This window comes from Mauremys reevesii, linkage group 2, assembly GCF_016161935.1.
Source record: "Mauremys reevesii isolate NIE-2019 linkage group 2, ASM1616193v1, whole genome shotgun sequence".
In the NCBI taxonomy this organism is placed as follows: Eukaryota; Metazoa; Chordata; order Testudines; family Geoemydidae; genus Mauremys; species Mauremys reevesii.
Genome location: NC_052624.1, coordinates 90,033,267 through 90,060,929, shown reverse-complemented (window position 1 = coordinate 90,060,929; position 27,663 = coordinate 90,033,267). Strand labels below are relative to the sequence as shown.

The 27,663-nt window shown below is 43.8% G+C and overlaps 1 protein-coding gene across 1 annotated transcript in view; it reads right to left on the bottom strand.

Annotated features, from left to right (window-relative positions):
* Positions 1 to 27,663, bottom strand: part of EEPD1 (endonuclease/exonuclease/phosphatase family domain containing 1) — an 87,206-nt gene that overhangs the window by 10,793 nt on the left and 48,750 nt on the right. Inside the window, exons 3-4 of the mRNA XM_039526807.1 lie at positions 8,042 to 8,152; positions 1,308 to 1,442 (exon numbers count right to left, since the gene is read on the bottom strand). Coding sequence (XP_039382741.1) covers positions 1,308 to 1,442; positions 8,042 to 8,152 — 246 coding nt within the window. The remainder of the gene's footprint in view (positions 1 to 1,307; positions 1,443 to 8,041; positions 8,153 to 27,663) is intronic.

Sequence of the window (27,663 nt, the reverse complement as noted above, 5' to 3'; positions counted from 1 at the left end):
AAAGTATAGGGCAGACATTCTGCAGCTCTAGTTCCAATATAGTTCTATCCTTTCAGGCCTCGGGAAGCAAGCGGCTTTTCATAAGCAATAAGCTTCTTTACTTTGTGTACCAACCCAACACACGTTACTATTGAAAATACACTTAATGCCAACTTTGTTCAGTTATTACACATATTAATTATCCCGTATTGTGACCAGTACTAAAATGTCACAGGGACCAAACAGGGAATGCAACTCCTTGATGAAAACTGTTCATTGGTCTTTCTGCCCAGCGCACACGTACTTAGCAGCTGGTACTCAGATCACCATCTGGTGTGTGTAAAAAGCAAGCAGTAGCATCCCTAAATTTCCCTAATTTTGACCTTTTTTGTACATATTAGAAATCATTTCAAATATTATCAAAGGCATCCTAGTCACAAACCATGATCCCTCTGTACCCCAGTTTATTTTATGTGAAGGCAGGTGCATCAAGTTGACACTTGGTCTCCTGTGTGTACACACACACACACGCACACGCACCAGAACCCCATTTCACACAGACAGACAATGCTTCTAGAGTTATTGACACTCCTAAAGGGGCTGTGCCAGTGAAAGCTTAGAAACTTTGTAAGGTCTCACTGGTGGAACTGACTTTACATTTCTCCACTAAGGGAAAGATTTGAGCCTGACCCGCCCCCTGCAGGCACTGGGGAGCTCAGACTACAGATCTCAGGACTACTGGAGCCCCTGTGCTTCCGCATTGCTTCCCATACCCCTTCCAGAGTTTATGGCATAAGTACACTGGTCCTGTGGTCGTTTCTACTGGACCTGCCCCACCCTCAAAGGTGAAGGTGGAACAAGATTAGCATGGATTTATATCAACATTTCCCATGGAGTTTAAAAAGGACACTGCCATATACAGAGCCCCCCCATACCTTCCCTTCCTACCATGCATAGCCTGCGAAGTGGGAGTGGAGGTGCTCCCCCTGGGCTGATAAAGAAGTGGAGCATAGCAGAGAGTCAGCATGCTTATTCCACACCATCGTCCATGCTGCTGAGATGTGCTGATTGTTGTTACCCCCTGTCCATGGGAGCAGAAGGGCGTTCGCTCTCACCTCTTCAGTACAGAGGGATAGGGCCCGCTAATGCCTTACCACAGTCAGAGTAAGCTGCTTTGCTTATGATACAACAGGTCAATGTATTGGCCTCCATTAAAGGCCAGGCAACTTTTAGTCACTAGAAAGGAAATGTTGCTCCTTTAGATTTTCTATCTAAAACATTTTTACAGAAGCTTAATTAAAAAGGTAAACTCAACACGATGCCACTACCTTGAAATGTGCAAGGTAAGGGTGAGGGTAGGCGTGTTTCCCATTGCCATTAGTGTGTGCGTTTTCCTGGGAGGAGGCATCCTTCAGCTCGATGCCAGCTGTTGTGTCCCAGAGGAAGCCAGAATATTCGACACCCTACAATTAAAAAGGGAAAAAGCTGGTAACAAAAGCGGAAACATTGTGACACCGTTCCCTTCATCATTCCATGACTCGCACACAGGGCTATACTCAGCCCAACGCAGCCTGGAGCGTGTCACTCCCACCAGCGTCTATGGTTCAAGCTCAGTAGTATCAACGGCGGCATAAGCTGTTCAGAAAACATGAGACACATGGCAATGCGGGGCAACTTGTGCTGATTTAGCAACCAGTGGAGGCGCAGAATGAGTTTAACTTACCACACACGCCAGGCAAGGAGGAGGAGGAGGAGGAGGAGGAAGAGCAAAGCTACAAACAGTAGAATGTGAGAGTAAAACAGCTCCTCTACCCGGTCACTTGAATTTATGCCCACAACACCCTAAAAAGAATGTTCCATGGCCAAATTCAGCCCAGATGTGGCAAGGCACTTCAGTCACAACTTCCACTGACCTCAACAAAAACTGCTTACACCAAGGGCTGAATTTACACAGCTTTGCACTACTTACAGCTGCTTGTACCCGTCTTCTGGCCAACTGAGGCCCATGTAACGTACAGCACTGCTACATTTAGTCAACTGTCTCTGAATTTAATAAACCTCCTCAACTATTCCACTGGTAATATGGCTGCATGCGATATGGGCTGGTAGCAGTGTAAGATGCATCCTTTCAAAGGGTATAGTATGGGCAACTCTGAGATCGGTTCGCTGGGTATTCTAGGAGACAACTCTGATTTAGATATAATATCTCCAGGAGCTCTTGCTGGGGTCACTACTGTCTGTCTGTCTCTCTTTCTCACACGCACACACCCCTCTGACTCTCCCTGACCTTTTTTAAACACCTTCCAAATGAATCCTAGCTACAGCCAGTCGTAGAAATGGCTTTCCATTCCTGGCTGCAACAAAAAAGCAGCATCCACTGTGCTATATTTCCATAGGCTTTGTAAGCAGACATTAGGATTAACTAAAATTCTTTGCTAGCTCAGTTAAACACTGCTTAAACCTTTAAAATAGTACCACAACTATTTCATCTGGCACAAGACTATTGTTCCATACCAGTAAGTAAGATGAGGAGGGAAAAAACAGCTCTCCTCTGTTCTCTCCATTCTCTGGCTTCAGACTACTTCATTACACTCACAGCCTGAAATCAGTATTTGAAGGGGCTGAGAAACCAAACGCAATGGAAGGTGCCTCTGTCAAATGAAAGTGTTGTGTGGGAGCATCCACTATTTTGTATTATTAAACACAGTAAAATGTCTTGGGATGCAGTTTGTGCTAAAGATACCACACAACGTATGGCTAGCCTATGTTATTGCATTTTGTGTGCACAGAATGCTCAAATCTTACTATGTTCCTGAGCCACTAAATAAGCTAAGAGATGGGATGTATGTCTTGGTATAGCTAGTGGCTCAGTAGCATAGTCATATTTGCTTCTTGATAACGCACACCACAGCAGAAGTCAGCGGATACAGTTTTTATTCCTAGTTTGGCCATAGACTTCCGCTGTGATTTGTGCAGGTCATTTAACTTCTTTGCACCTGTGAAACAGGGTTCTTAATGGTCATTAATCAATCAGTCTTCACTCAGTTAAAACTCCCATTGACTTCAGTGGGAGTTTGGCAGAAGTAAAAGCAGAGAAAAGACTTCTGGATTTGGCCCAGGAATAGAAAGACAGTGAATATGTAATTTTTTGGAAGGGTAACGGGGGGAACTTTACACCACTTCTATATTTTGTATTCGATTGGTCTAATTTTTAAGATGCTATAATAGATCACAATGCCACAAAGGTGATCGGCATCCCATCATAGGGATGGGAGTCCCATCAAAGCCAATGGGACTCTGTGCAGGAGCAAGGACCCTTAGCAGGATGGAGGCTCTAGAACATACCGTATATACTCGCTCATAAGTATGAATTTTTTTAGTAAAAAAGGGAAGCACCAGAGACGGGGATCAGCTTCTGAATGGGTATAGAGAGGGAGAGGTGGGACACAGCCCCTCCCCCCAACAGAGGGAGCAAGGAGAGGCAGCACAGCACAGAAGGGAAGAGGCGGGGCCAGAGTCTCTCCACTTCTGGGCACGCTGGTCTCCCCCCAGCCTCCGAAGCAGCTGCAGCTCCCGGGCTGGCAGGCTGCAGCCGTGCCGCCCGGCCCCACCTCCCAGAGCAGGCTGCAGCCGTGCCGCTTGGCCCTGCCCCCCAGAGCAGGCTGTGGCCGCGCTGCCCGGCCCGCCGGGAGCACGCTGTGGCTGTGCCACCCGGCCCAGCCCGCTGGAACATGCTGCAGCCGCGCCGCCCGGTCTGGCCCACTGGAGCAGCTCCAGCCAGGCCAGAGACATCCTCCCCTGGCCCTCCCCAGATAAGGTGGGAAGGCAGGGCCGGTGCAACCATTTAGACAAACTAGGCGGCTGCCTAGGGCGCCTAGTGGTTGGGGGCGCCTAAAAGCCCACTCAGGCGAGGAGGTGGAGTGGAAGTGAGCTGGGGGGGTCCGGGGAGGGCCGCCTACAGTAATGGGGGGCGTGCACAGGGGAACCGCTCCCCGCCCCAGATCACCTCCACTCTGCCTCCTCCGCTGAGCACACAGTCCCCACTCTAATTCTCCTCCAATCGGCGCTGTAAATCTGGGAGGGGAGGAGAATTAGAGCAGCGCCGGCGTGCTCAGTGGAGGAAGTGGAGCCGAGGTGAATTGGGGCGGGGTCCCCAGGCGGGGTTAGCTGCCACGAGTCTCCCCTGGCGCGGTTAGCTGCTACGGGGGTACAGGAGGGGAGTCTCCCTGGGCAAGGTTAGCTGCTGCGGGGGGATAGGAGGGGAGTCTCCCCAGGTGGGGTTAGCTGCCGCGGGGGGAGGAGGGGCGGGAGGGGGCTAGCTGCTGCGGAGGGGATCCCTGGGTGGGGGCTGGGTTAGCTGCCATGGGGGGCAGGGTTAGCTGGGGGGGGCTGGCGCAAGGTGGATGTTTTGCCTAGGGCGCGAAACTTCAACTTCCTTGCACCGGCCCTATGGGAAGGGATGGGATGGGGAGAGTGTGGGGGTCCCGGGCTAGGGGTGGGGTCATGTGGGGGAGTGGTCACAGGGGTTACTCCCCTGACTCCCAGCTTCTCCCCCCAAAAAAATTTCCCCACCAGTTGCTGTTCCAGCCCATCAGGGTAAGCAGCTGGCTCACCGACACTTTGTTTACTTAGGTTTATCTCCATTCCTGCAGACGCTGGAGGTAAACAAATCATCTCGGCCCACCAGCAGCTTATCCTGATGGCCCAGGAGCCAAAGTTTGCTGACTCCTGAATTATAGGGTCAGCTTATGAACAGGTTCTAAAAACTTTCCATTTTTACTTATCCATCTTGGGGCGGGAGGGGGAGGAGTGTCGGCTTATAAACAAACCGGCTTATGATCGAGTATATACGGTAATTCTTAGAAATTTTAAGTTGACCTAACTAATCCACTCTGAGCTAGATTTTAATGGTTCACAACACCAGTAAAAGTCAGAGACCTCCTTGACTCAATCACCAATTGCACTTTATCCTACATATTATTAATTATAATTATTATAGCAGTGCCCAGAGTTCAGGGTTCTATTGTGCTAGAACAGGGGTCGGCAACCTTTCAGAAGAGGTGTGCTGAGTCTCCATTTATTCACTCTAATTTAAGGTTTGGCGTGCCAGTAATACATTTTAACATTTTTAGAAGGTCTCTTTCTATAAGTCTATAATATATAACTAAACTATTGTTGTATGTGAAGTAAATACGTTTTTTTAAATGTTTAAGAAGCTTCATGTAAAATTAAATTAAAATGCAGAGCCCTCCAGGACCTGGGCAGTGTGAGTGCCACTGAAAATCAGCTTGTATGCTGCCTTCGGCACACGTGCCATAGGTTGCCTACCTCTGTGCTAGATGCACAAACAGTCAGAGGCTGGGGAGAAAGAGTAATTATTCCTTTCCTACCCCCAATCCCCATTTTACAGAAAGGGAGCTAAGGCATAGAAAGTAAGTCACCTTCACCTGGCCAAGGTCACAAAGGATGTCTCACAGACCTGGGAAATGAACCCAGTTGTCCTAAGTCATAGCACAGTGTATTAACAAGACCATGCTTTCTCTCAGGTGCAGCTACACGGTGTTCTTAAAACAAGCAAATGAATACTTGCATAACTCTTTGGTTTCCTATTTCCCACCCCATTAAATGCTGTGGTGAATCTAGCAACAGAGAGTAGAAATGGCATTTTCCAACCAAGGAATAAAAATACCTTGGAATGGATTAGCCTATTGTGCACCCAAATAGGTACTGTTACGTATTCACATTAAAACTTAAACCGTAAGGCTGTCAATTAATTGCAGTTAACTCAGCGATTTTTTTTTTGAGTTAATCACATTTAATCGCAGTTTTAATTGCACTGTTAAACAATAGAATACCAATTGAAATTTATTCAATATTTTAGGATGTTCTTCTACCTTTTCAAATATATTGATTTCAGTTACAACACAAAATATAGTGTACAGTCAGGGCTGGCTCCAGACACCAGCCCAGCAAGCAGGTGCTTGGGGCGGCCACGGGGAATGGGCGGCACGTCCGGCTCTTCAGCGGCGGGTCCCTCACTCCCTCTTGGATTGAAGGACCTGCTGCCAAATTCTGAAGCGGCGGCAGTAGAGCTCCCGCAGATCACAATCGCAGCTTTTTTTTTTTTTTGAGCTGCTTGGGGTGGCAAAAACCCTGGAGCCGGCCCTGTGTACAGTGCTCATTTTATATTATTTTGATTACACATATTTCACTGTAAAAATGATAAAAGAAATAGCATTTTTCAATTCACTTCACACAAGTACTGTAGTGCAATCTCTTTATTGTGAAAGTGCAACTTACAAATGTACCTTGCAATGCTGGCTATAAAAGTGCCATGTGAATGCCTGTTCTCACTTTCAGTTGACATAAACAAGAAGTGGCAGCATTATCTCCTGCAAATGTAAACAAGCTTGCTTCTCTGAGCAATTGGCTGAACAAGAAGTAGGACTGAGTGGACTTGTAGGCGCTAAAGTTTTACATTGTTTTGTTTTTGAGTGCAGTTATGTAACCACCAAAAAAAAAATCTATATTTGTAAGTTGCACTTTCATCGCAGAGAGTGTACTACAGTATTTGTATGAAGTTATTTGAAAAATACAATTTCTTTTGTTTTTTACAGTGCAAATATTTGTAATAAAAATAAATGTAAAGTGAGCATTGTACACTTTGTATTCTGTGTTATAGTTGAAATCAATATATTTGAAAATGTAGAAAACATCAAAAATATTTAAATAAATGGTATCCTATTATTGTTTAACAGCGTGATTAATCACGATTAATTTTGTAATCGCTTGCCAGCCCTATTAAAAAGCATCAACATGTTTCCAGTGATTGCTAGAATACATTTCTTATGTTGCTTATGTGGCTTTTCAATTAGTCCCTGTAGCTGTGTCTAATTTGTAAAGGAAATGCTTCTTTTTTCCTTTAGCTTCCACTTCAAAACCATAACAGCACCCAACAACTGTCACAACAAGCCATGAACAAACTTGAACAGTAACATGATTCATATGTGGAGGAGAAAAATGAAGCTGTGGGTTCTTTTTTCAGTACTGTAATGAGGTTTTTAATGGGACACAACCGTTGCCATCTGTTTCATAAAAACAATACCCAGAATAGACTGAAAATAATCCCCTCGTACAACCACAAACAATTCATTTCCTTCCATGGGGACATGTCTCATCTTCATGACATGATGGGTGCAGAACTATACAATTATAAGAGTTATGCAAATTATCATATTTAACAACAACAGACCAGATCCTGGCATGCTGAAGAGTACTTTACTCCTCAGTAGTCTCACTGGAATAAATGAGACAGCTTCTCAAAGAGTAAGGCACTACCTTAGCTTCAGGAAGGCTTACAGAATCTAGCTCAGTGTAAATATATTTTGTATATTTTCAACAGCGGTGGGTGCCAATAAATAATTGTTATTACATTACAGGATAAATATTTTGCTGCAATATACACTCTAAATATAGGAAGTGCTGCAGTAAAAGTAACACTGCAGTCCTGTGTTTATTTTTTTAAACAGTGCCCACAGCGTACTTTAAATATAGGCAAGATACAGTTTCTGGAACACAGAACGTAAGCGACTTTTCCAGAAGACAAAAGATCACTGAACAGATTCCCTGTGAGGTCTTAATTTGCAAACTAAGAAAACTGAAAACATTACCAACTTCCAGCCAACATTTTATCATGGAACAAGGTTAGCTGACTAGCAGAACAGTACTCGGGAAGTACTTCAGTATTTCAGCATGCAGACTGCAGGACTATCTTCTTATCCTATTGTGTGGCCTTTGCCACACACTCTTCTTTTTTAAATATATATTTTTTCCTTGATTCCTGGCTACACAGAAAGAAAAATCACTCTTTGAAAAAATGAATAACAAAAGTAAAATCAAATACCACAAGAAGAGTCAGCTCAAAACAGAAGAGAATTGCAAACCTTGCCCCCCCCGGCTGCTGCAAAAACATTGCAGAATGCTTTGGCCCAAATTAAAAATATGTCCTTGGCTTGAGCAAAACAAAATGAAGTAAAAGGTCAAGCTTTGGGGATTAATGTACCTTATGTAGCTCGCCTGAAGGTTTCTCGGAAACAACACCCTTCCAGCATCCTCTAGGGCCCTTCCATTTGCGGATGTTTGGCAGAGTCGGCTGGTTCAACTCCATACAAAACTGCAAAGGAAAAGAAAAAGCTTTGTAGAGAGTTTCTCCCCCCACCCTCCAAACAAGAGTAAAGCAGCCTTGTAAAGCAGTATTAATAATAGACATAGTGGAGATGACAAATAATAACCTCTATTGAAATATTAAACACACGCCACCTACGGATGTGAGGCCAGCTCCTCAGCTGGTGTAAAACAACACATCTCCCTTGACTTAAATGGAGTGATGTCAATTTATACCAGCTCTGGATCTGGCCCCTGGGTTTTGATACAGCAACAGCTTGAACAAGCCATGGAAAGGAAGGCTTGTTAACATAGAGAGAACAAGCGCACGTCACCAGCGCATAACAGAAACTCTGAAATGTTAAACTCTGCGACAGTCTGCATAAAAGGAACACCAAGCCAAATTCTGCACTCACTTGCACTCACTTTGACATTGTCAGAACTTTGCAGATGCTATAATTATAACTTCTTATTTAAAACACTTGACCCTCAAGTTAACTTATTCAAAGCGCCAGTCCTTTTAGTGAACTATAAGGAGTTAAGAGTATTTGAAAGTCTCTAATCATCATTCTCAGTAAAAAGTAATAGCCAAGCTTGTTATATTTGAAAATAATTCCTTTTGCGCCTGCTTCCAATGATTATAACTTTATCTAGGCCATAATCACAGGGCCAGACCCGTGTCCTGTTCCAGCCCCTCTGCACTCTTGTGATGTATTGTTCTACAAAAACAGCAATGTTTTCCTTGAGAAATGAGTTCTCTTTGGGTGAAATCTTGCTGGCCATGCAAAGGTTTACCAGCTTCAATGGGCTTCTGTGGGGGTGTAAAGGTCTCTTGCATGGAACTCAGGGCTGGGTTGGGGCTGTGGTTCAGAATAACAACAGTGAATATCTTCCCAACTTACTATTTTCTGACATTCTCACACCTAGTTTTGTTTTTTTTTAAATAAGGTCAGAACCTGCAGACCTGATGGATTGCCTTGTATACAATTTAGGCACATCTGATGCTCAAGCTTTTAGTGTCTATGCCCCAGGACTATGCAATCCAACAACCTTTTTATATGCAGAAGGCTGAGTCACTTTTAGTTTCTAAATTAAGAGTTGAAGTGTTTGATATATCTTTGTAATTGTGCTGAGATGTAAAGGGCTCTGGGGCTTTTCATGAAAAGGTGCTGTATAAATGTATTATGTTATTAGCGTTCCTTTATTATAACTTGATGCAGGAAGGAGGGATAGCTCAGTGGTTTGAGCAGTGCCCTGCTTAAACCCAGGGTTGTGAGTTTCCGCTTAGGGATCTGGGGCAAAATCAGTACTTGGTCCTGCTATTGAAGGCAGGGGGCTGGACTCAATGACCCTTTGGGGTCCCTTCCAGCTCTATGAGATAGGTATATCTCCATATATAAGCACTACCCTAATCACACTTGTGCTAATCAATGAAACAATAAGGTATATGCAGTACCTAGCAAAATGGGGCCCCATTCTTGGTTGGTCCCTAAGAACAACCATAATAAACACAATTAAATATAATAATAAATAAGAATTTGTGGTGTTACCCCATTGCGTTTGCACCAAGGATTAATTTGTCTAAATAAGTTTTTCAGTATTTTAATAATTTAAATCATAAAACAAACACACCGTTGGAGATAAGAGCTCTATTATAAATCTAAACAAGGAATTCGCCTATCTTTATGCTGCAAGGGTCTGGAACAGCAGGTCAGAACCTGACAGTATTAAATAAAAAATAAAATATCCATTATTGAAAAGAGCACCTGCATTCAGCTAGTACAAAGATTTTGGTTCCAGCAAATTGATCTGACAAGACAACGATTTAAGTGTGCTCAAACAAAGTGGATGGAGCAAAAGATCACACAGTTCTTCCTCAAAAAGACCAATGCATTTGGGATGTAATCAGAGGGATTTGAGAACTTGCTCTGAATCAGCTGATCTTGACTTGTGCCCCTTTTCCAGTGGAGAAGGCACACAAACTTTGAAATTCTCTCAGCTTGCTTGCTTTAGGTCATCTCTGTGCTCAAGTGAGAAGGGCAATTCTCAATTCATGCTGTCCTGCCCACAAAATCCAATATCAAAGTACATTAGGCTTCACTTTTTACAATACAAATATACAGATAAGTGCTTGGTCCACATGAAAAAAACCCGCATCCCTTATTCATTCTCTAATTTAAATTAGATCTGTGATAAATCCATTTTTAGAGTCCTTTAGATGGGCAAGAAACATTAATACAAATCTCTTGATCAAAAGGATGCCTTGGGCTTTGCAAAACCCTCATAAAAATAAATTTCTTATAAAGAGAGCAATAGAACAGAATTTTTTTTTCTTTAGCACCTTTCAGAATCCAGATTTCCCAAAGCTTGTAGTAAACCAGGATTATTCAGTTTGGAAGGGAAGTCAAGGGGTTCAGCAATATACTCCATCCACCACACTATACTAGGATGTGTTTTATTTTCTGAACCCATGGATGCATACTGAGCATAACCTTGAATGTACCCAATAATAGTGACTGTACAACTACCCTTGGCAGTTTGCTCCTTTGCAAGTTTTCCTAATATTTAACCTAACCTGTCATTACTGCGGATGCAAATCATCAATTTTTGTTCCCGTTGACCAACAAGAATAATCGATCCATGTAAAGAGCTAAAAGTGACACTGTGTTTATTAATACAGCACTGTTATGCAAGCTTTGTTGACTCATAAACAGACCTCAGAACCTGTCTCACAGGATGCCAGGGTTAACTTCCATTCTTACCAGAAACAGACAGAGAGGGACTTTGGTTTATCTTCTCCAAAGATAAATCTCTAATGCCATACAACCTGCCTAAAATTGCTCTGCAGTATCAGCACTGGGAATGAGGCTGAGCCCAGCGCTTGTTTGAGGCAAAGAAAGACCTTCTGTCTCAGAAAAGAGTGTGCTGCCCAAGAGAAACCAAGCCATATGGGAACCACAAATGACCCAAGAAAACAAAGCTTGGGGTTTTTATAAAGTAGTGTGCGGATATGTTATTTGTTGTTAGCAAGTACTTCCACTTTGAAAGGATCCTTAAATTTCAGCCACAAATGCATAACACAGGCTGAAAAGGAAAAAAAAAATATTTCAAGAGACTTCTGCTGCAAGCCCATTAACCCAGCACAACGCACTTCCATGTGGTAATCAGTGTGAACTTTAAAAAGGTGCTCAAAGCAATTAGCTGTCCAGTTTGTTAAATTCCCATAGAGGCTTTTGAACCAAAAGGGCACTACAGTAAATGTAAACAGCAACATACTTTACTAAAGCAATGTTGACCTTGCTTTCACTTAAAGAGAGAGAATGGCAGGGAATAAATATTCTTTTTTAAAAATGCCTTTGTATATGCATTTTTCTATAGATTTTTTTAAAAGTTGCTTGATGGATAATAGTTTAAATAGTTTTTTGTTTGTTTTGTTTTGGTTTTTTTTGGAGGAAAGCAGGGCAGTGAGGGGGAAACAGGTGGCTAATCCCTAGAGATGTGTTCTCTTAAGTGTAGAGATAATTGCTAAATGGTATCAAATCAATACATATAGAAGGAGGGGCACAGGAAATACATATTAAACCTATATATCATCAATTGCCAGTGATTTCAGATACACCTCTACCCCGCTATAACACGACCCGATATAACATGGGTTCGCGTATAGCGCGGTAGCAGCGGGGCTCCGGCAGCACTTTAAAGGGTCCGGGACTCCAGCTGCTGCAGGGAGCCCCGGGCCCTTTAAATCCTGCTGGAGCCCTGCCACTGCTACCCCAGGGCTGCGGCAGCGGGGCTCGCTGGTAATTTAAAGGGCCCGGGCTCCCTGCAGCGGTTGGAGCCCGGAGCTCTTTAAATCACCACCGGAGCCCTACCACCGCTACCCTGGAGCTGTGGCAGTGGGGCTCGCTGGCGATTTAAAGGGCCTGGGGCTCTGGCTGCTGCAGGGAGCCCTGGGCCCTTTAAATCACCGCTGGAGCCCTGCCTCCCCTACCCCGGGGCTGTGGCAGTGGGGCTCCACTGGTGATTTAAAGGGCCTGGGGCTCCCCACAGTGGCTGGAGCCCGGAGCTCTTTAAATCACCGCTGGAGCCCTGCCGCCCCTACCCCAATATAATGGGGTTTCAGCTATAACGCGGTAGGGATTTTTGGCTCCCCACGACCGCGTTATAGCGGTGTAGAGGTGTATTTTAAGAAGAACAACATTAGCAGAGGCAGAGCAGATTTTATTTTTGGGGGGTTGAGAGATGTGGGGAGAGACACTTGAAGTCCATGAAGTACGAGGGCTATGAAGGATTGCTGTGATTGTGGTATCTGAAAAGGAGAGCTTGACCAATCAATGACATTTTTACCATGTTAGGCAAGGACATAGGATGTGCTATGCACGAACAGACCACCAAATTCGATATCCTGCCTCCTGCAGCAGCCAGTACTGTGCTGTGTGCTTCAGAGGAAGGTAAACAAGAGAGACCTAAAATATGCTTTGTTAATTGTGCGATTCTGTCTATGGAAAATAATTCTCTTCCTGATGCTTCTGGCAATCAGCTTCCACTCTGAAACACGAGATTTTTATTTCAGATAGGCTTAAAGATTTAGAAGATACAACAAAAAGGAAGTATGAACATTGTTTCATAAGATCACCCAGAGATAACTCTCTTCTAATCCAGTCTCTAATTTATCCTTCCCCAGGTTTCTTCCTCCATTTCCCCTTCCCTGCCTCTCCTTCTCTTGCTACATTTCCTGTTGCCCCTGGAGCCACTATCAATTTTAGCTTGATTGTGGCTCCATCTTAAACTTTGTGTTCGTGTCCTGTTTGCTTCTCATCTGTTCTCATTCAGGAGTGGAGTTTAAATCAGCTCCCAACAAGACAACCTAATCAGAGCAAGACACCTGTAGTTCTCATCTAAGCTCAGGGCTGCCCAGAGGATTCAGGGCCTGGGGCAAAGTGGGGGAGCTGCTCCGCTTGTACTCACCCGGCGGCGGTCCGGGTCTTCGGCGGCATTTTGGCGGCGGGGGGCCCTTCAGTCGCTCTGTGTCTTTGGCAACACTGAAGGGCCCCCTGCCGCCAAAATGCCGCTGACGACCCGGACTGCCGCTGGGCCAGGGCTCGCGGGGCCCCAGTGGGGCCCGGGGCAAATTGCCCCACTTGCCCCCCCTCTGGGTGTCCCTGTCTGAACTACCTTGGAGTCCAAGAAAAAAAAATGATGTGAAGGATACAGCTAGGGCTGGTGTGCCACAACTGAGCCTGTGACCTAGACAACTGGGAGGAGAGAAGGTGGTTTACGGTTCTCCCTTTCTTGAATATATTTTTTCACACTTTCAGTTATGAATGTCCTGATTTGACATTGATTCTCAAGGGGAATAGAACACGAGGCTGCTAGAAAACTTTGGTGATGAGGAGAAAAGAGGTAGGGGTTTCTTTTGCTTTTCTGTCCAACTGGTCAGCTAGATAAATGGCCAAACATTATGGGCCTCAGTGATTCTCCATTGTCCTGTACCTTGTGCAGTCATTTGCACTAGTGCAAAGTAAGTATAAAGTGGATGTAAAATGCAACCAAATCAGAATTTCACCATTCCCTTTTGCAGACTGATAGCATTTTACATCCATTTTGCCTAGGCACAAGACACTGTACAAGATGCGGGCACAGAAGCATCACACCTTTTAATGTCATCTTGCTTATTCTACAACCAAACCGTACACCTGCTGGATGAAAGGAATGGGCTCTCATGGCTAAAGCACTAATGGGGACTCAGCGCATCTAGATTAAATTTCTCTCTGACATAGTGGAACCTGGGCAAGTTACTTTCTCCCTATCCATATCAATTTCCCTTCTGGATAATGGGATTAATACCACAGTGTTTGGGTGGATAAATACATTAGTGTTTGGGAGGTTCTCACATACTGCATTGATGGGAACCATACAAGCATGTATATAATTAGGACTCATTTGCTGAAGTATTGTGTTTTATAGATGGCTACTCGATTAGTTCTTTTCAAGGAGACTTTATTAATGGTCATTTAATAGTTTTTCACTAAATTTAAATATTGATATTGCATAAAGGATGATAAAACTTAGAGACATTCTTTGGGCCTGACGAACAACTAATTATTAGCTATTTACAAAAGAGAGCAGAAAACCACATAAAATCTGTTTCCAATCACAGACACATGAATAGGGATGTTTTGGAAAAAAGCTTTCTACCTTTCATTCTTGATTTAGTTGTATAACTAGATTAAAGCGAGATACCAACAGCCTTGTGGGTTATAGGAGCTGAGGGTTATACAAGTTCTGAGAAAAATGCAAGAATGGAAGAAAGTTTAAAGAACAAATATGATGAAAGCGAGACCACCACCAAACCCAAATCAAACCAAACCCTTATGTGAACTTTGACTCTGCCTCATTTTGCCTTTCTACCTGCTTTGCCATGTCAGTTTGACTCTCCCATTCTCTGCTCTTCAGTTTGAATTGGGTCTGTAGCTTTGGATAGGCTTCCTATGTCTGCTTCTTTATTTCTTTCTCCTAATACTAGTACTAAATAACTAATAATACTTAGCCCTTAAATAGCTCTTTTCATCTTCAAAGTACTTCATAAACATTAACCAATTCATGCACCAAAGAACTCTTTTACAGCTGAGGAACTGAGACAGAGCAGTTCTGCACTAGACATTCAGCTGGGCCTTTAACCAGTCTTGTCTTGTGAATTTCCAGACTTCACCCACTCCACACACCCATCCTCACTTTGCATCTATGAATACCTGCGAGCGCACTTTAACAACTGTGACCACAGAAGTGTTAAGAATTTGCATCTGCAAAACCCACTTGTCCTGGATGCAAATTGTAACATTGGCATGTACACAGCTATTTGAATTGTTCAAGTGAGCATGCACGTGTTTGGGGAGAAGTGAAAGCCAGGGCCTAAAATCAGGTCCTGAGGTACAGCTCAACAAAGGTACATAAGCGCCTCACCCCCAGACCTAGACGCGCTATGAGTCACACGATTCCCACTTGGATGTCGCCTAACTCTGTAGGTCCCTAAACTCACTTGGGACCTAGGTTATTACAGTGACAGTTCTCCAGGTCCCTAAGTTTCTGCCTCTGGGCATGTGTACTGCTACCTCCCTTTAGGTGTCCAGAAGCATCTCTCCTGCATAAGCCCCAAGGTAATCCATGAACCATGGGAAAATAGGTGTTCGGCTGCCTTTCTTGCCCACAGGACCCAATCCAGTAGGTGAGCTCAGAAGAAGCCTACCAGATTGGGACTCATTCAAAATCTGGTGGTGAAAGCACCACCTTAAAAACTTTTAGTCCAGTGGCTAGAGTGCTCACCTGGGATGTGGGAGACCCAGGTTCAATTCCGTGCTCTTCCCAGTGGGGAGCAAGGATTTGAATGGGGCCTCCTACCTCTCAGGAGAGTGTCCCAACCACTGAATTATGAGATATTCTTACATGGGTCTCCCTCAGTCTCTCCCTGCTGAAGCTGCTCCATTGTGGATAAATAATGAAAGAATCACTGGAGTTAGGGGACTGAACCCTGGGACTCCCATCTTCCAGGTGGGTGCCTTCACCACTGGACTGCAGCGTCAGTCTTACTCTCTTTCTCTCTGGCCCAATGACTCTCGTCATCAACCCAGAGTGGAACAGCTTCAACAGCAGAGATTGAGGGAGCCCCCAGCAGAACATCCCATAGTTTGGTGGCTTGAGCGCTCTCTTGAGAGATGAGAAACCCTATTCAAATCCTTTCTCCCTGCCTGCCAGAGGAGAGAAAAATCGAACATGGCTCTCTCCCATCCCGAGTGAGTGCTCTAACCTCTAGGTTAAATGTTATAAGGTCATCACCTCCTCCTCTGGCCATTTGGTGTGGTGTGAGGGAGACGCCTAACTCATTCTCACAAAAAAGTGACTTACGCACCTCAGCCACCAGACTCCAGGTGAGGAGTTCCCATCTGTGGAGCGCTAACAGAGATAGGCAATTATCTCTGTGAGGAGGGTGGGGCTTAAGACAACCCTCTTGTTGGCATTTCCCACTGGCTAGCTTAGGCAGCTCCCCACAGAGTGTGCCAGCTTTTGTGGATCACATTCTTAGGCATCTCTCTCTCCCTATTCATTGTTATTTGGAATCTAAGCCACTAACTCAGGCTTTGTGGATCACGGTGTTTTTCCAGAGTTTTTCTAGGTGCTGAGTACTGGTTAAAATGAACCAGATTAGAATGTGAAGCACTCTTGCAGCTGCTGCAATACTCATTTATGGTGCTTGCATGATTTCTAAAATCACTGTGCTCACTGCTGAAGGAACATATAGTACACCTTTGTTATTTTACTGTACAATCCTTATTTACTGTACAGTAGCCTATTTCCACTTATGAACTGAAAGTACTTGACCCTGATCAGTTTATGTAAAGATCTGGGTTTTTTACAATCCCAAATTATTTGCTTTTCTTCCTTCAGCTGATGTTTTGGAAAACCAAATAGTGAGTTTTAATTAGTATGGGAACACAGAGCAAAAACTCACCACAATTACTTCACAGAAGCCTCCTTTGTAATTTCCTGTCAGATATTACACATTTTATCTTTGAAGATTTGATTAAAAAGAGATTACAGTCTACAAAAATAGTCCTGTGTCTGTCCTTTAAACACAGAAGTCTTGGGGTAACAGTTCAGACCTTTCATGTGTGTTTTCCTAGCTTCATTCTAAACAAATTTATTATTTATGTAACGAAAATCTTCTTATAGATCTTAAAAAAAAAAAAAGACAGAAGTGTATCATCTTTGGTGCAGGACAGTGATATGCAGCAATGAAGAGAAAACATAATATAATCATGCCCTGTAAGCGTTATGTGCCAGTGCCAAAGGAACTACAGAACTATTAACTATCTGCAGTCAAAATAGACTGGAAAGTATTTCTCAACCAGTTTGTGATTTCGTGCAAAATTCTCCTCTCCTGTGTGCATGCTGGAGATCTACACTGCTGTTCTGCTCCCTGATGGGAGAGTCACATATATACACGCACAGGGAAAACATGAGAATTTTGCTCTAAATTAGCTTGGTGCTTTACCCACTGAAGTCTATGGTGAAGCTCCCATTGATTTAAATTATGCAGGATCAGGCCCAATATGAGGAGCAGAGGCTGCTGCATGATGAGGAAAGAGGTCTGAACAAATTCCTTTAGAATTCAAGGGTTGGGCAGTAATCCGCTGCAAAAGGACAACAGTGTAAGATTACTGCCAGAGTGAAGCCATCCATCTACCATGGTTGTTGAGGAGCTGCAGTAAAAGCTTCCTCTCCCCAGCAGAAAATCACAGAGAATTCTGGAGTTTTAACAGGAGGTGTGGGAGAAAAGGAAAGGCATGGTTGTCATACATATTTATGCTCTTATTTATACTATCGCCAACCCCGAGAATTCAAAAAACATGAATCATGCCCCTCTTACCCCCCAAGTCATGATGTTTTATGTGCTGCCTTCTGCTTTGGGGGCCTTTAGGGCTCACTTTTTCAAGCTTTCTTCCACAACCATGAGGGTTAGAAGCTTACTTTCCTTTTTTTTTAAATGAAAGCTGAGATACTCATGTAATCAAATGACTCCAGAAGCTGGAACTATAAGAAAAAACACCTAATAAAACTCATGATAAAAATGGCTTCACTGTTCATAATTTCATATGTTTCCAATAAATGCAGATAATTTTGTTGGCTCATAGAGGCTTTGAAGATTAGTAACTAAATATTGCAAGTCATTTTTGAAATACTTTCAAATAAATCAATGTTTTGATCTGATTTATGCATAAAAGAATCAGCATAATCATAAATAACAAGATTACTTAAATATCTAGATACAGCAGAAAAAAGGGAAAGTCCTCATGATCACAATGGGATCTTTTCATCACAGAGTTCTTATAAGAAATGAATCCTTGAACTCAGTCACCTTTTCCACATAGTTATAAAACAGTCCACTCATTTACTTGGCTTTAGCAAGAACATGACAACCTCAAAATTAAATAGTTTGTTGTTTCTGGAAAGGAAGGAAAAGTTTTAATCTGCTACCATTTTGGCTTTCAGAGAAACTATAGTACAATATCTCTTTGTATTTCTTTGTACACATTCTTCCAGAGAATACATGAATGCTTGGGGAATCCTATTAGCGATCTTGTTAGAGCAGCGTTTCCCAAACTTGGGACGCCACTTGTTTAGGGAAAACCCATGGCGGGCCGGGCCAGTTTGTTTACCTGCTGCGTCTGCCAGTCTGGACGATCGCGGCTCCCACTGGCCGCGATTTGCTGCTCCAGGCCAACGGGAGCTGCTGGAAGTGGCGCGGGCCGAGGGATGTACTGGCCGCTGCTTCCAGAAGCTCCCATTGGCCTGGAGCAGTGAACTGCAGCCAGTTGGAGCCGCGATTGGTCAGACTGGCAGACGCGTCAGGTAAACAAACCGGCCCGGCCCGCCATGGGCTTTCCCTAAACAAGTGGCGTCCCAAGTTTGGGAAACACTGTGTTAGGGCAATAAAACCATATCAGAATATTCAGAAAACTGATTGAAAATGTGCCAACCTGGACATAGCTTCAAATATAAAGAAGAACGTCAAACCTACTACAAAGGAAACTACTGTATGTTTAGCAAAGGTATATGTACACTCTATTTCCCACTATTATTCTGAAACCGCTCAATGAAACCATATGGTATGCAACAGATGTTAAAGGGAACTTAATGTTCAGGGATATTCCTTTGAGGCTTGTTCCTACAATGTGATGAGCAACTGAAGTCAATGGGAGTGGAAGACACTCAACCTCTCAAGCTTGTGCACTTATAGCTTGTTCCTGCTGCCACTGAAATGAATTGCAAAACTCCCATTTACTTCAGTGGAGCGGGATCGAGACCTTAATGCTAGATTCTGATACCCTTACTCACCTCCAGTAGTACTTTAATTGTCGAGGAATCAATAGGACTATTCAAGGTCAGTCAGATTATCAGAATCTGGCCCCTAATTTGCAAGCCAAATGGAGAAATTCCCTCTGAAGTACAAGCAGGGGCGGCTCTAAGAATTTGGCCGCCCCAAGCAGGGCGGCACGCCGCAGGGGGCGCGCTGCCGGGCGCCGGTCCCGCGGCTCCAGTGGAGCTTCCGCAGGCATGCGGGAGGTCCACCCGAGCCGCGGGACCAACGGACCCTCTGCAGTCATGCCTGCAGGAGGTCCGCTCTCCCGCTGGAGCCGCCTGCCGCCCTGCCGGCAGCTTGGCGTGCTGGGATATAGTGAGATTAAAATAATAAAGCTATATCGATTTGCCATGATCTGGTCTCCCCTGAATCTATTTACCTTTCCATTGCCATGAGCACTGCACTGAGCAAGCCGAAAGGAAAAAGGAGCTGTAAAAAGAAACTTATCTGAAGAAGGATTTTAAAATTGTACTGACATGTTTCCAGGGCTGGGATAAAATCATACTGCCACATAAAATGTGACAGTAATAAAGACAGAAGAAAAAAGCTTAGAGGGAAGCGGGAAACCATTTTGATCTGATTTTAGCAATTTCAGGAAAGTTGCTCTAAAAAGGAAAAATATACAAATAAACAGTTTTCTCCCACATCACAAATGTTTACCCTTTTCTGCATTCCTCCATAGATTTCTCATTTTACAATACATTGTGTTATACTTCTTAATGTCGTGAAAATAGATTTCATCATATTTCATTATTTCTTTTGGGGTGCTTATTATCAGGAGAATATATTCTAATCTACTAGCTTCAAAAGACTTTAGTATACATGAAGAAACGAGTTTCCTCACAAATTTCATATTATTATCCCCTCCTTTCTGATTATATATATTTTCCACATCTTTAATCCTCAGGCAGAGAGTCCTGATGTGACAATGATTCTTTGCTGGAACAGAAGACAGTTGCTAATACATTTTTATGAGGAGGAAAAGAAAAGGGCAGGGTTTTCTGTCTTCTCCCTCTGTTGCCCTCCCCCCTACTGATTACATTTAAGAACAGACCTTCTGTACTTTAATCGCACAAAATGCTGTTTGAACAGTCCTAATGGTCACTGGCTCCCCATACAGAGTGAATGCATTACTAATCCATTTAGACAGCTAAAAGCTGATTTAGCTTGATATTATGCTGCTCCTGCTGCTATGTAAATTAAAAAAACAACAACTGACTATCTAAAACTAGGCTTAGAGCTGTTGGCCTTCACCTCTTTTCCCACTATCTTGTCCAATAAGATCAGCCAAAAAGGACAGAATAAGGGCTCCATAGACTATTTCTACAACCTCTGAAGAAAACCCATATGGTCAGCAGCAAGTGTGTGTTAGGGTGACCAGATGTCCCGATTTTATAGGGACAGTCCCGATTTTGGGGGCTTTTTCTTATATAGGCCCCTATTACCCCGCACCCCCTGTCCCGATTTTTCACACTTGCTGTCTGGTCACCCTAGTGTGTGTCCACTGTTTCTTGTTCTTCCTTGACCTGGAATTTTGTGGGCTTATTTTACCTGTGGCGTACTTAGCTCAAATCCAGACTACAGTCACAACAGGCTTGGTCATGCACTTGGCACAAACGTCAGAGAAAGGTGTGGCATGGAGCTACACCACCCAATGGGGAGCACTCAACGCACAATGCCTCTTGGACCATCCCACCTGCGCTGTGGGTCCGGTGACCAGATGTCCCAATTTTATAGGGACAGTCCTGATATTTGGGGCTTTTTCTTATATAGGCTCCTATTACCCCCACCCCCGTCCTGATTTTTCACACTTGCTGTCTGGTCACCCTAGGTGTGGGAGAGGGTACATCTGCAACAGCTTTTTAAAGGGAGCAATTATAATAGAATGTCCGGGGACTGTCAGTCACTTTACTTGAACTGCCCATACTAGCTTATCCACCTACATCCCTGCAATGGAGCACAGCATTGCTTCCCCCTGTTGCTAACTACATATCATCTGTTCTCAGTGGCAGTGAAAGAGATAACCACTCCGACTGAGAAGCCCTGAAAAACATGAGGCAGCATAAGGACCTCTGCCAGGAGCAGCAACTCTGAACTCTGGGCTAGCCAGGCCCCATAAAGTTTCCTGGTAGAAGCAGGCTCTCTATGGTTCTCAGGTAGCTTTAAATCACCCTCCACCCTGAAGAGTGCTGGAGAGGGAAGGGAAAAGATATGGCAGTGGGAGAAATGGTGGAGGATGGAGAGAAGAGTGAATGGATGCGCTACGATCCTGTCAGCATTCCAACGTGGTGCTGGTGATTCAAAAGCGAGGATTCTCGCTTCTGTATGAGTTCCAATGATTCACGGAACTAAGGGCCCGCAAAGGTGCCAATTCTGAATGCAAGACTGAGGTTCCTGCGAATCTGTGCCCTGGTCAAATTACCAAGAACATAAGAGTGGCCATACTGGGTCAGAGCAAACGTCCATCTAGCCCAGTGGCCAATGCCAGGCGCCACAGAGGGAATGAACAGAACAGGTAATCATCAAGTGATCCATCCCCTGTCACCCATTCCAGCTTCTAGCAAACAGAGGCTAGGGGCATCATCCCTGCCCATCCTGGCTAATACCCATTGATGGACATATCCTCCAGGAACTTATCTAGTTCTTTTTTGAACCCTGTTAAGTCTTGGCCTTCACAACATCCTCTGGCAAAGAGTTCCACAGACTGACTGTGCGTTGTGTGAAAAAATACTTCCTTTTGTTTGTTTTAAACCTGCTGCCTATTAATTTCATTTGATAACCACTAGTTCTTGTGTTATGAGAAGGAGAAAATGTGACTAGCTCCATTCTAAGTCCCCACTGTTGCCCAGTCATTCTAATTTGACAAATTATTATTCATTTTGGCCCAGACCCTTAGAGATATTTAGGCTCCTAATTCAATGGGAGCGAAGAACATAAACACCTTTGAGGATCTGGGCCTTCCTGCCCCAGTGTGCATGTGATGTTGCTTCACGCTATCAGACAGATGCTATGTTTCACCCAAGGGGTGGCTGCATTACTATGGTAAGTGAAGTCTAATAAAAAGTTTGCCTTTTAGTTTAAGTATGCAAAACACTTTGATCCTACAAGATGAAAAGATAAAATAGTGGAAATGGAAATTGATTATCTTCAAAGCGTCTCATGACCTGGGCCCGGGACAGCTAAAATATTGTCTAAAGCTCTGAGATGAAGATCATGGTTGACAACTACACTTCTCTGGCACAATAAGAGTAAAACTTGTCTGTGCATGAGACAGAACCTTCTCTGGGGCTGGTCCAAGATTGTGGAATATTCTCCGAAGAACTGAGGACCATCACAAACCTCAACATTTTCTGCTCCAAGTACAAGGCATAGTTCTTCTCTAATATACATGGCAATAAGTGTGTTTATATAAAAATAAGACAAGCTAACAAACTAAATCAGGAGTAGGCAAACCTTTTGGCCTGTGGGGAAATTGTATGCAGGGCCAAGAATGTAGGGCTGGGGCAGAGGGTTGAGGGAGTGCGGGGTGTGGGAGGGGGTGCGGTGTGCAGGAAGGGGCTCAGGGCAAGGGGCTGGGGTGCAGGAGGGGTGTGGGTGCAGGAGGGAGTTCATGGAAGGGGGTTGGGATGCAAGAGGTGTGTGGGGTGTGGCAGGGAGCTCAGGGCAGGGGGTTGGGTGCAGGAGAGGGTGCGGCATGCAGGAGGGGGTGCTGAGCGCTTACCTCGAGCAGCTCCAGGCTGGCAGTGACTCTTGGGGGTGGGGTGGGGCAGGCGGCGCCACCACACGCTGCCCTCCCCCGTGGGTACCATCCCCGAAGCTTCCATTGGCTGCGGTTCCCTTTTCCCAGCCAATGGGAACTGCGGGAGGTGGGGGTGCCTGCGGCGAGGGCAGCGCACAGAGTCCTCTGCACCCCACTCCCTCAGGGGACACAGGGACATGGTGCCAGCCGCTTCCGGGAGCAGCACAGGGCCAGGGCAGGCAGGGAGCCTGCCTTAGTCCTGCTGCGCCATGGGGCTGGCAATCCCTCAGGCCAGATTGAAAGCCCTGATGGGCGGTATCCAGCCCGTGGGCTGTAGTTTGCCTTCCCCTAAATTAAATCCACCCACACAACCAAAACACTGCACTCTACCAAATTATTTAATCCACTGCACATACCTCACCCTCTGGGGAGAGGATGAGAGGAAAAAAACAACACATGACAGATGTATAGTCACGTTGCTTAACGCACTACTGGAAGGCGCTCAGATATAATGGTGATGACCATGGTATAATGACCTATAGAGAAGGGCAGGAAGAGGAGAACAAGGTGAGAACAAGAAAGCAAGTACAATAATTCCAGTAGGACCAGGGCACTACTCTTGTCCTGCAGTGCATGCTCTTCATTTCTGCTATGGGCAGTCAGCTGTAGCCTCCATGGTGCTGGTGAACAGACCCTAAATTACGTATTAGTAGGTAGGGAGTTAGGTTGCCACTTGCTTTAAGGATTAATTTAGAAAGCAACAATATGATGGGAAGGGGACCCAGTTCCCCTCCACTCTGCCAAAACACTGCAGTAAACAACCCACCATCACCACCCACTCTGACAGGTTTCCCTGGCCTTTCAGTTTTAAAGTGTTGTAATCCTACATGTCTCACAAAAACACTACTCCACTCTGAACGGGAGCTACTCTCTGCTCTTGCGAATCCAAATCTGAGTATGCGAGCTGAGAAGAGCTTTGTGTGGATGCTTGTAAGGCATCTGCCTGCTTCCACACAGTGCTAAAAGGAGCACCAAATTCACTCAATTAAAAAAAAAATCAGGAAGTTTAAGCACTGTACCCACTCAGACAGGATTAAACAACCCACTTCTTCTTTCCCTCTGCTCAGTCTGATCTTAAGCAAGAAGCATTTTCGTTTTGTGTTTCCATTCCTTAACATTTCTTTGTGCATCTTCTGCCCTATGACCTTACGTAGGGGTAATACTGAGGCTGCCTATTCTCTCCTTGCTCGTTCCTTCTCCTTCAGCAAGAGATGTTCACAAAACAAACCTATAGATAAGTCAGATTTGGGCAGGGTGAGCCTTTGACAATTGCTTACGGCAAACAGAACTTGGCAAAAAGTTTTATCCAAAGCAAACCCTCTCTCAGTACAAATGCTGGCAAGACCGCTGAAGTATGGCACCATTCAGAAATGCCTTCAGCACTCTCCAGCACTTTGGATTTACACTTCTCTCCTGCACTGGCTCACTGCTCTTGCATTTTACTTCTATAAGAAGTGTTTAAGTATTAAACTCAGGAAATTGTCTGCAGCCTTGTCACAGGCCATTTTGATAATGTAGATCATAATGTCTTATGTTCTTGTTCCCAGGCCTAAACTGACAATGAGAAAGTAAGATGAGAAAGTACAGATGCTTAAGGGTCAGATTATAATTTCTTTACTCACACTGAATAGCATTTTACTCCATGAGAGAAAATGATTCAAGTATAAATTCAATACGCGTGTAGAGGCTTTGGGTCTTTTATAGCACCATTACATAGTCTCGTCTGGAATTGTTATGTAACTTTAAAAAGTTTAAGTATGTATAAGAATTTTTGCTAAATTTTAGTAGTATTCTAAAAGATACATTCTCCCTTTGACATGTGGAAAATGCACTATCCGAGGTCACCTTGATTCCTATGGGAGAAAAAATCCCACCTCAGGTCCTCGACACAAAATAGCAGCACATTTTATCTAGCAAACATTTCTTCAATACCTTTTAACTGTGGTATAAAGGGCAATGGTTATTCATGTGCTAGTATAAATAAATAATACTTCTCAATTACATAGTGCCCTCCAGCTAATGAGCTAAACACTTTTCAGCAACACTAAGTGATTATGCCTCAATATCCTGGTGAAATAGGCTCATTAAATATTATTCTCCCTACATTACAGAATGGGACGCAAACAGAGAGGTAAAATGATCTGTTAAAGGTTACACTGTAAGTCAGTGCCAGAGTCAGAACTAGCGTCCCAGGTCTTTTAGCACCTCCTCCTATTTTCAAACCACTAAGCAATGCTGCCTACCTGCATCACTATAGAGAGCATAAATATGTGAAATCAGATTAACAAAAAAGCCAAGTTTTAAGCACAGTCAATATTTACAATTTCTTAACTAACCCAGGGCTCAACCCTTGATTTGTGTTAATTAAATACTATTATTTATCAGTTACAGAGTTTGGGGACAAATGCATCAGTCCTGTGGCCCTTATTAGTCAGGACTCCCATTAACAGTTCAGAAAAATATGCACATGAAGATGCCATACTGGACTAAATTCAGTCCTAGTCTAAGCAGGGCCACCTCCTGCTGAAGTCAATAACATTTACGTCCATGAGGGAAAAAAACTGTTGTTAAAACACTGAACCGGACTCAGGAGACCTGGATTCAATTCCTGACCCAGCCAGACTTCTAGGGTGACCTTTTGCAAGTCATTTAATCTCTGTGCATCTCCATTCCTCATCTATAAAATTAGGATAATAATTCTTCCCTACCCCTTTTGGATGCTTTAAGGATAAATTCATTAATAATTGTGAGGTGGCCAGATACTATCATAATGAGGGCAGCAGACAGATTATACAAGGTTCTGTTTGTCCCACCATATATATATGCACACACGCACATAAACATGCATACACAGACTCGTACATATTGGAGTATTCATGTACACAAGAACTGACATGCCTGTACTTAAACATGCAAATAGGAAACATGAGCTGTATTTCAAACACTGAACAACCCTTTACTGCTTAACAGTCCTTTCACACACACACACAAAAAATCTGCTTTGCTCTGAAAGGGATTTAGAAAGCACAGTGATTACAATGTGTTTAATCATGATTAAACACTGATCTGTCTCAATCTACTCAAAAGTAGACCAAACAAAAAACAAACAAGCCCTCACCCCCAGCTGACATTCTAATAACTCAACAGAGGTTGTCAAAGTACGTGCAGATAATGTCAGGAGAAAATACTGTATTGCATCAAGAACACTGAAAATAGTTTCTTTTTTAAACATGTCTGCCTATCAGTACACTTTGCAGACCACAGAACACTACTGCAGAGACAGCACTGCACAACTCAGCGTTTTAAAAATATGTTAGAAGTGCCTGAAATCCCCTGCAAACTACAATAATAATTGTACAGCTAGAAAGGGGAATGCAACAGAGTTGCCTCTTTTCTCCCATCCTCTGGATCTTTCCCTGGAACGCCTGGCAATGCTAATATGCAGCACCCGATACTTAAAGGCATTTCTATCAAGCAAACAGAATGTAGTATCAGTTGCTATGCGGTTGACATTAGTGTTATGGTAAATAAACCAGCCTGCTCAACACCACACCCACTGTATTTCACTGACTCCTCTGTGGGTCTGTATCAGGATTCTGCATCAACAGGAATGGTCACACCTACTGGGAGGGTCCAAAATATCGATCCCAACGTCTACTGTTTCACACTGGCAAAGAAGTGGGCATAAAAGATGTATGCCCCACTTTTCAACCTGGTTCCACTTAAATTTGGATCACATCACAATACAAACAGAAGTGCACAAAGTTGACCCAAACTACTCTTCTCACTGCGGAGTAGGGTGAAAATAGAATAATGAACATATATCCTATGAATTACTTGGATTTTGGGATTGTCATCAATGCAGATAAATGCTACATGTTTTAAAACAAGATAATTATGTTCTTTTTATGGGAAAAGGAACAGCCCTATCTCTGAAACAGCCCCATCTCCTTCATATGATTGGGGGGGGGGGGAAGACAGGGCTGCCTGGAGGAAAAGGACCTACCAGATTAATATCTCTATCATTTAGCTTTCCATGTACATCCCCACACAAAATGTCAGAGTAGAAAGGATGCTGACATTTAGAGAACAGGCACATACAGGGGGGAGGGATAGCTCAGTGGTTTGAGCATTGGCCTGCTAAACCCAGGGTTGTGAGTTCAATCCTTGAGGAGGCCACTTAGGGATCTGGGGCAAAAATTGGTCCTGCTAGTGAAGGCAGGGGGCTGGAGTCAATGACCTTTCAAGGTCCCTTCCAGTTCTAGGAGATTGGTATATCTCCAATTATTATTATACCTCTGCTTAACCCAGCTATCAAGTCCACTGGATATTAACTCTAGTAAGAACTCCACTGTACATTAACCCAGTTCTCACTCCAGCCTGGGTAAGCCCCTCAAGAACATCACTCATTCCAGGCTAGACAATTCATTTCTAAGCCATCCATACATTCCAGTTGACCTTACACTTTCAAAAGACTACTGAACAGACCACACTATAAGATGTAAAACGCCTAATAGTTGACAAGAAACTGGCAACCCTGACATATCTGCAGAGTAAATATCAGAGTCCTTTATCACACAATCCAGTGTATCAGCAGATAGGCAAGCTTACTAATACACAATTAGGAAAGGAATGGCCTACAATATGTATAGTATTCTACACTACAGGCTTACAAAATCTCAGTGAAAAATGGGATCAAGGCCCCAACATCATTAACATCTCAGAGCCAACTGGGAAAATATTTGGCAAAATATCAATATGGAACTGGAAATAATCTTAATAAGGATAAAATAAAAGGATCAAA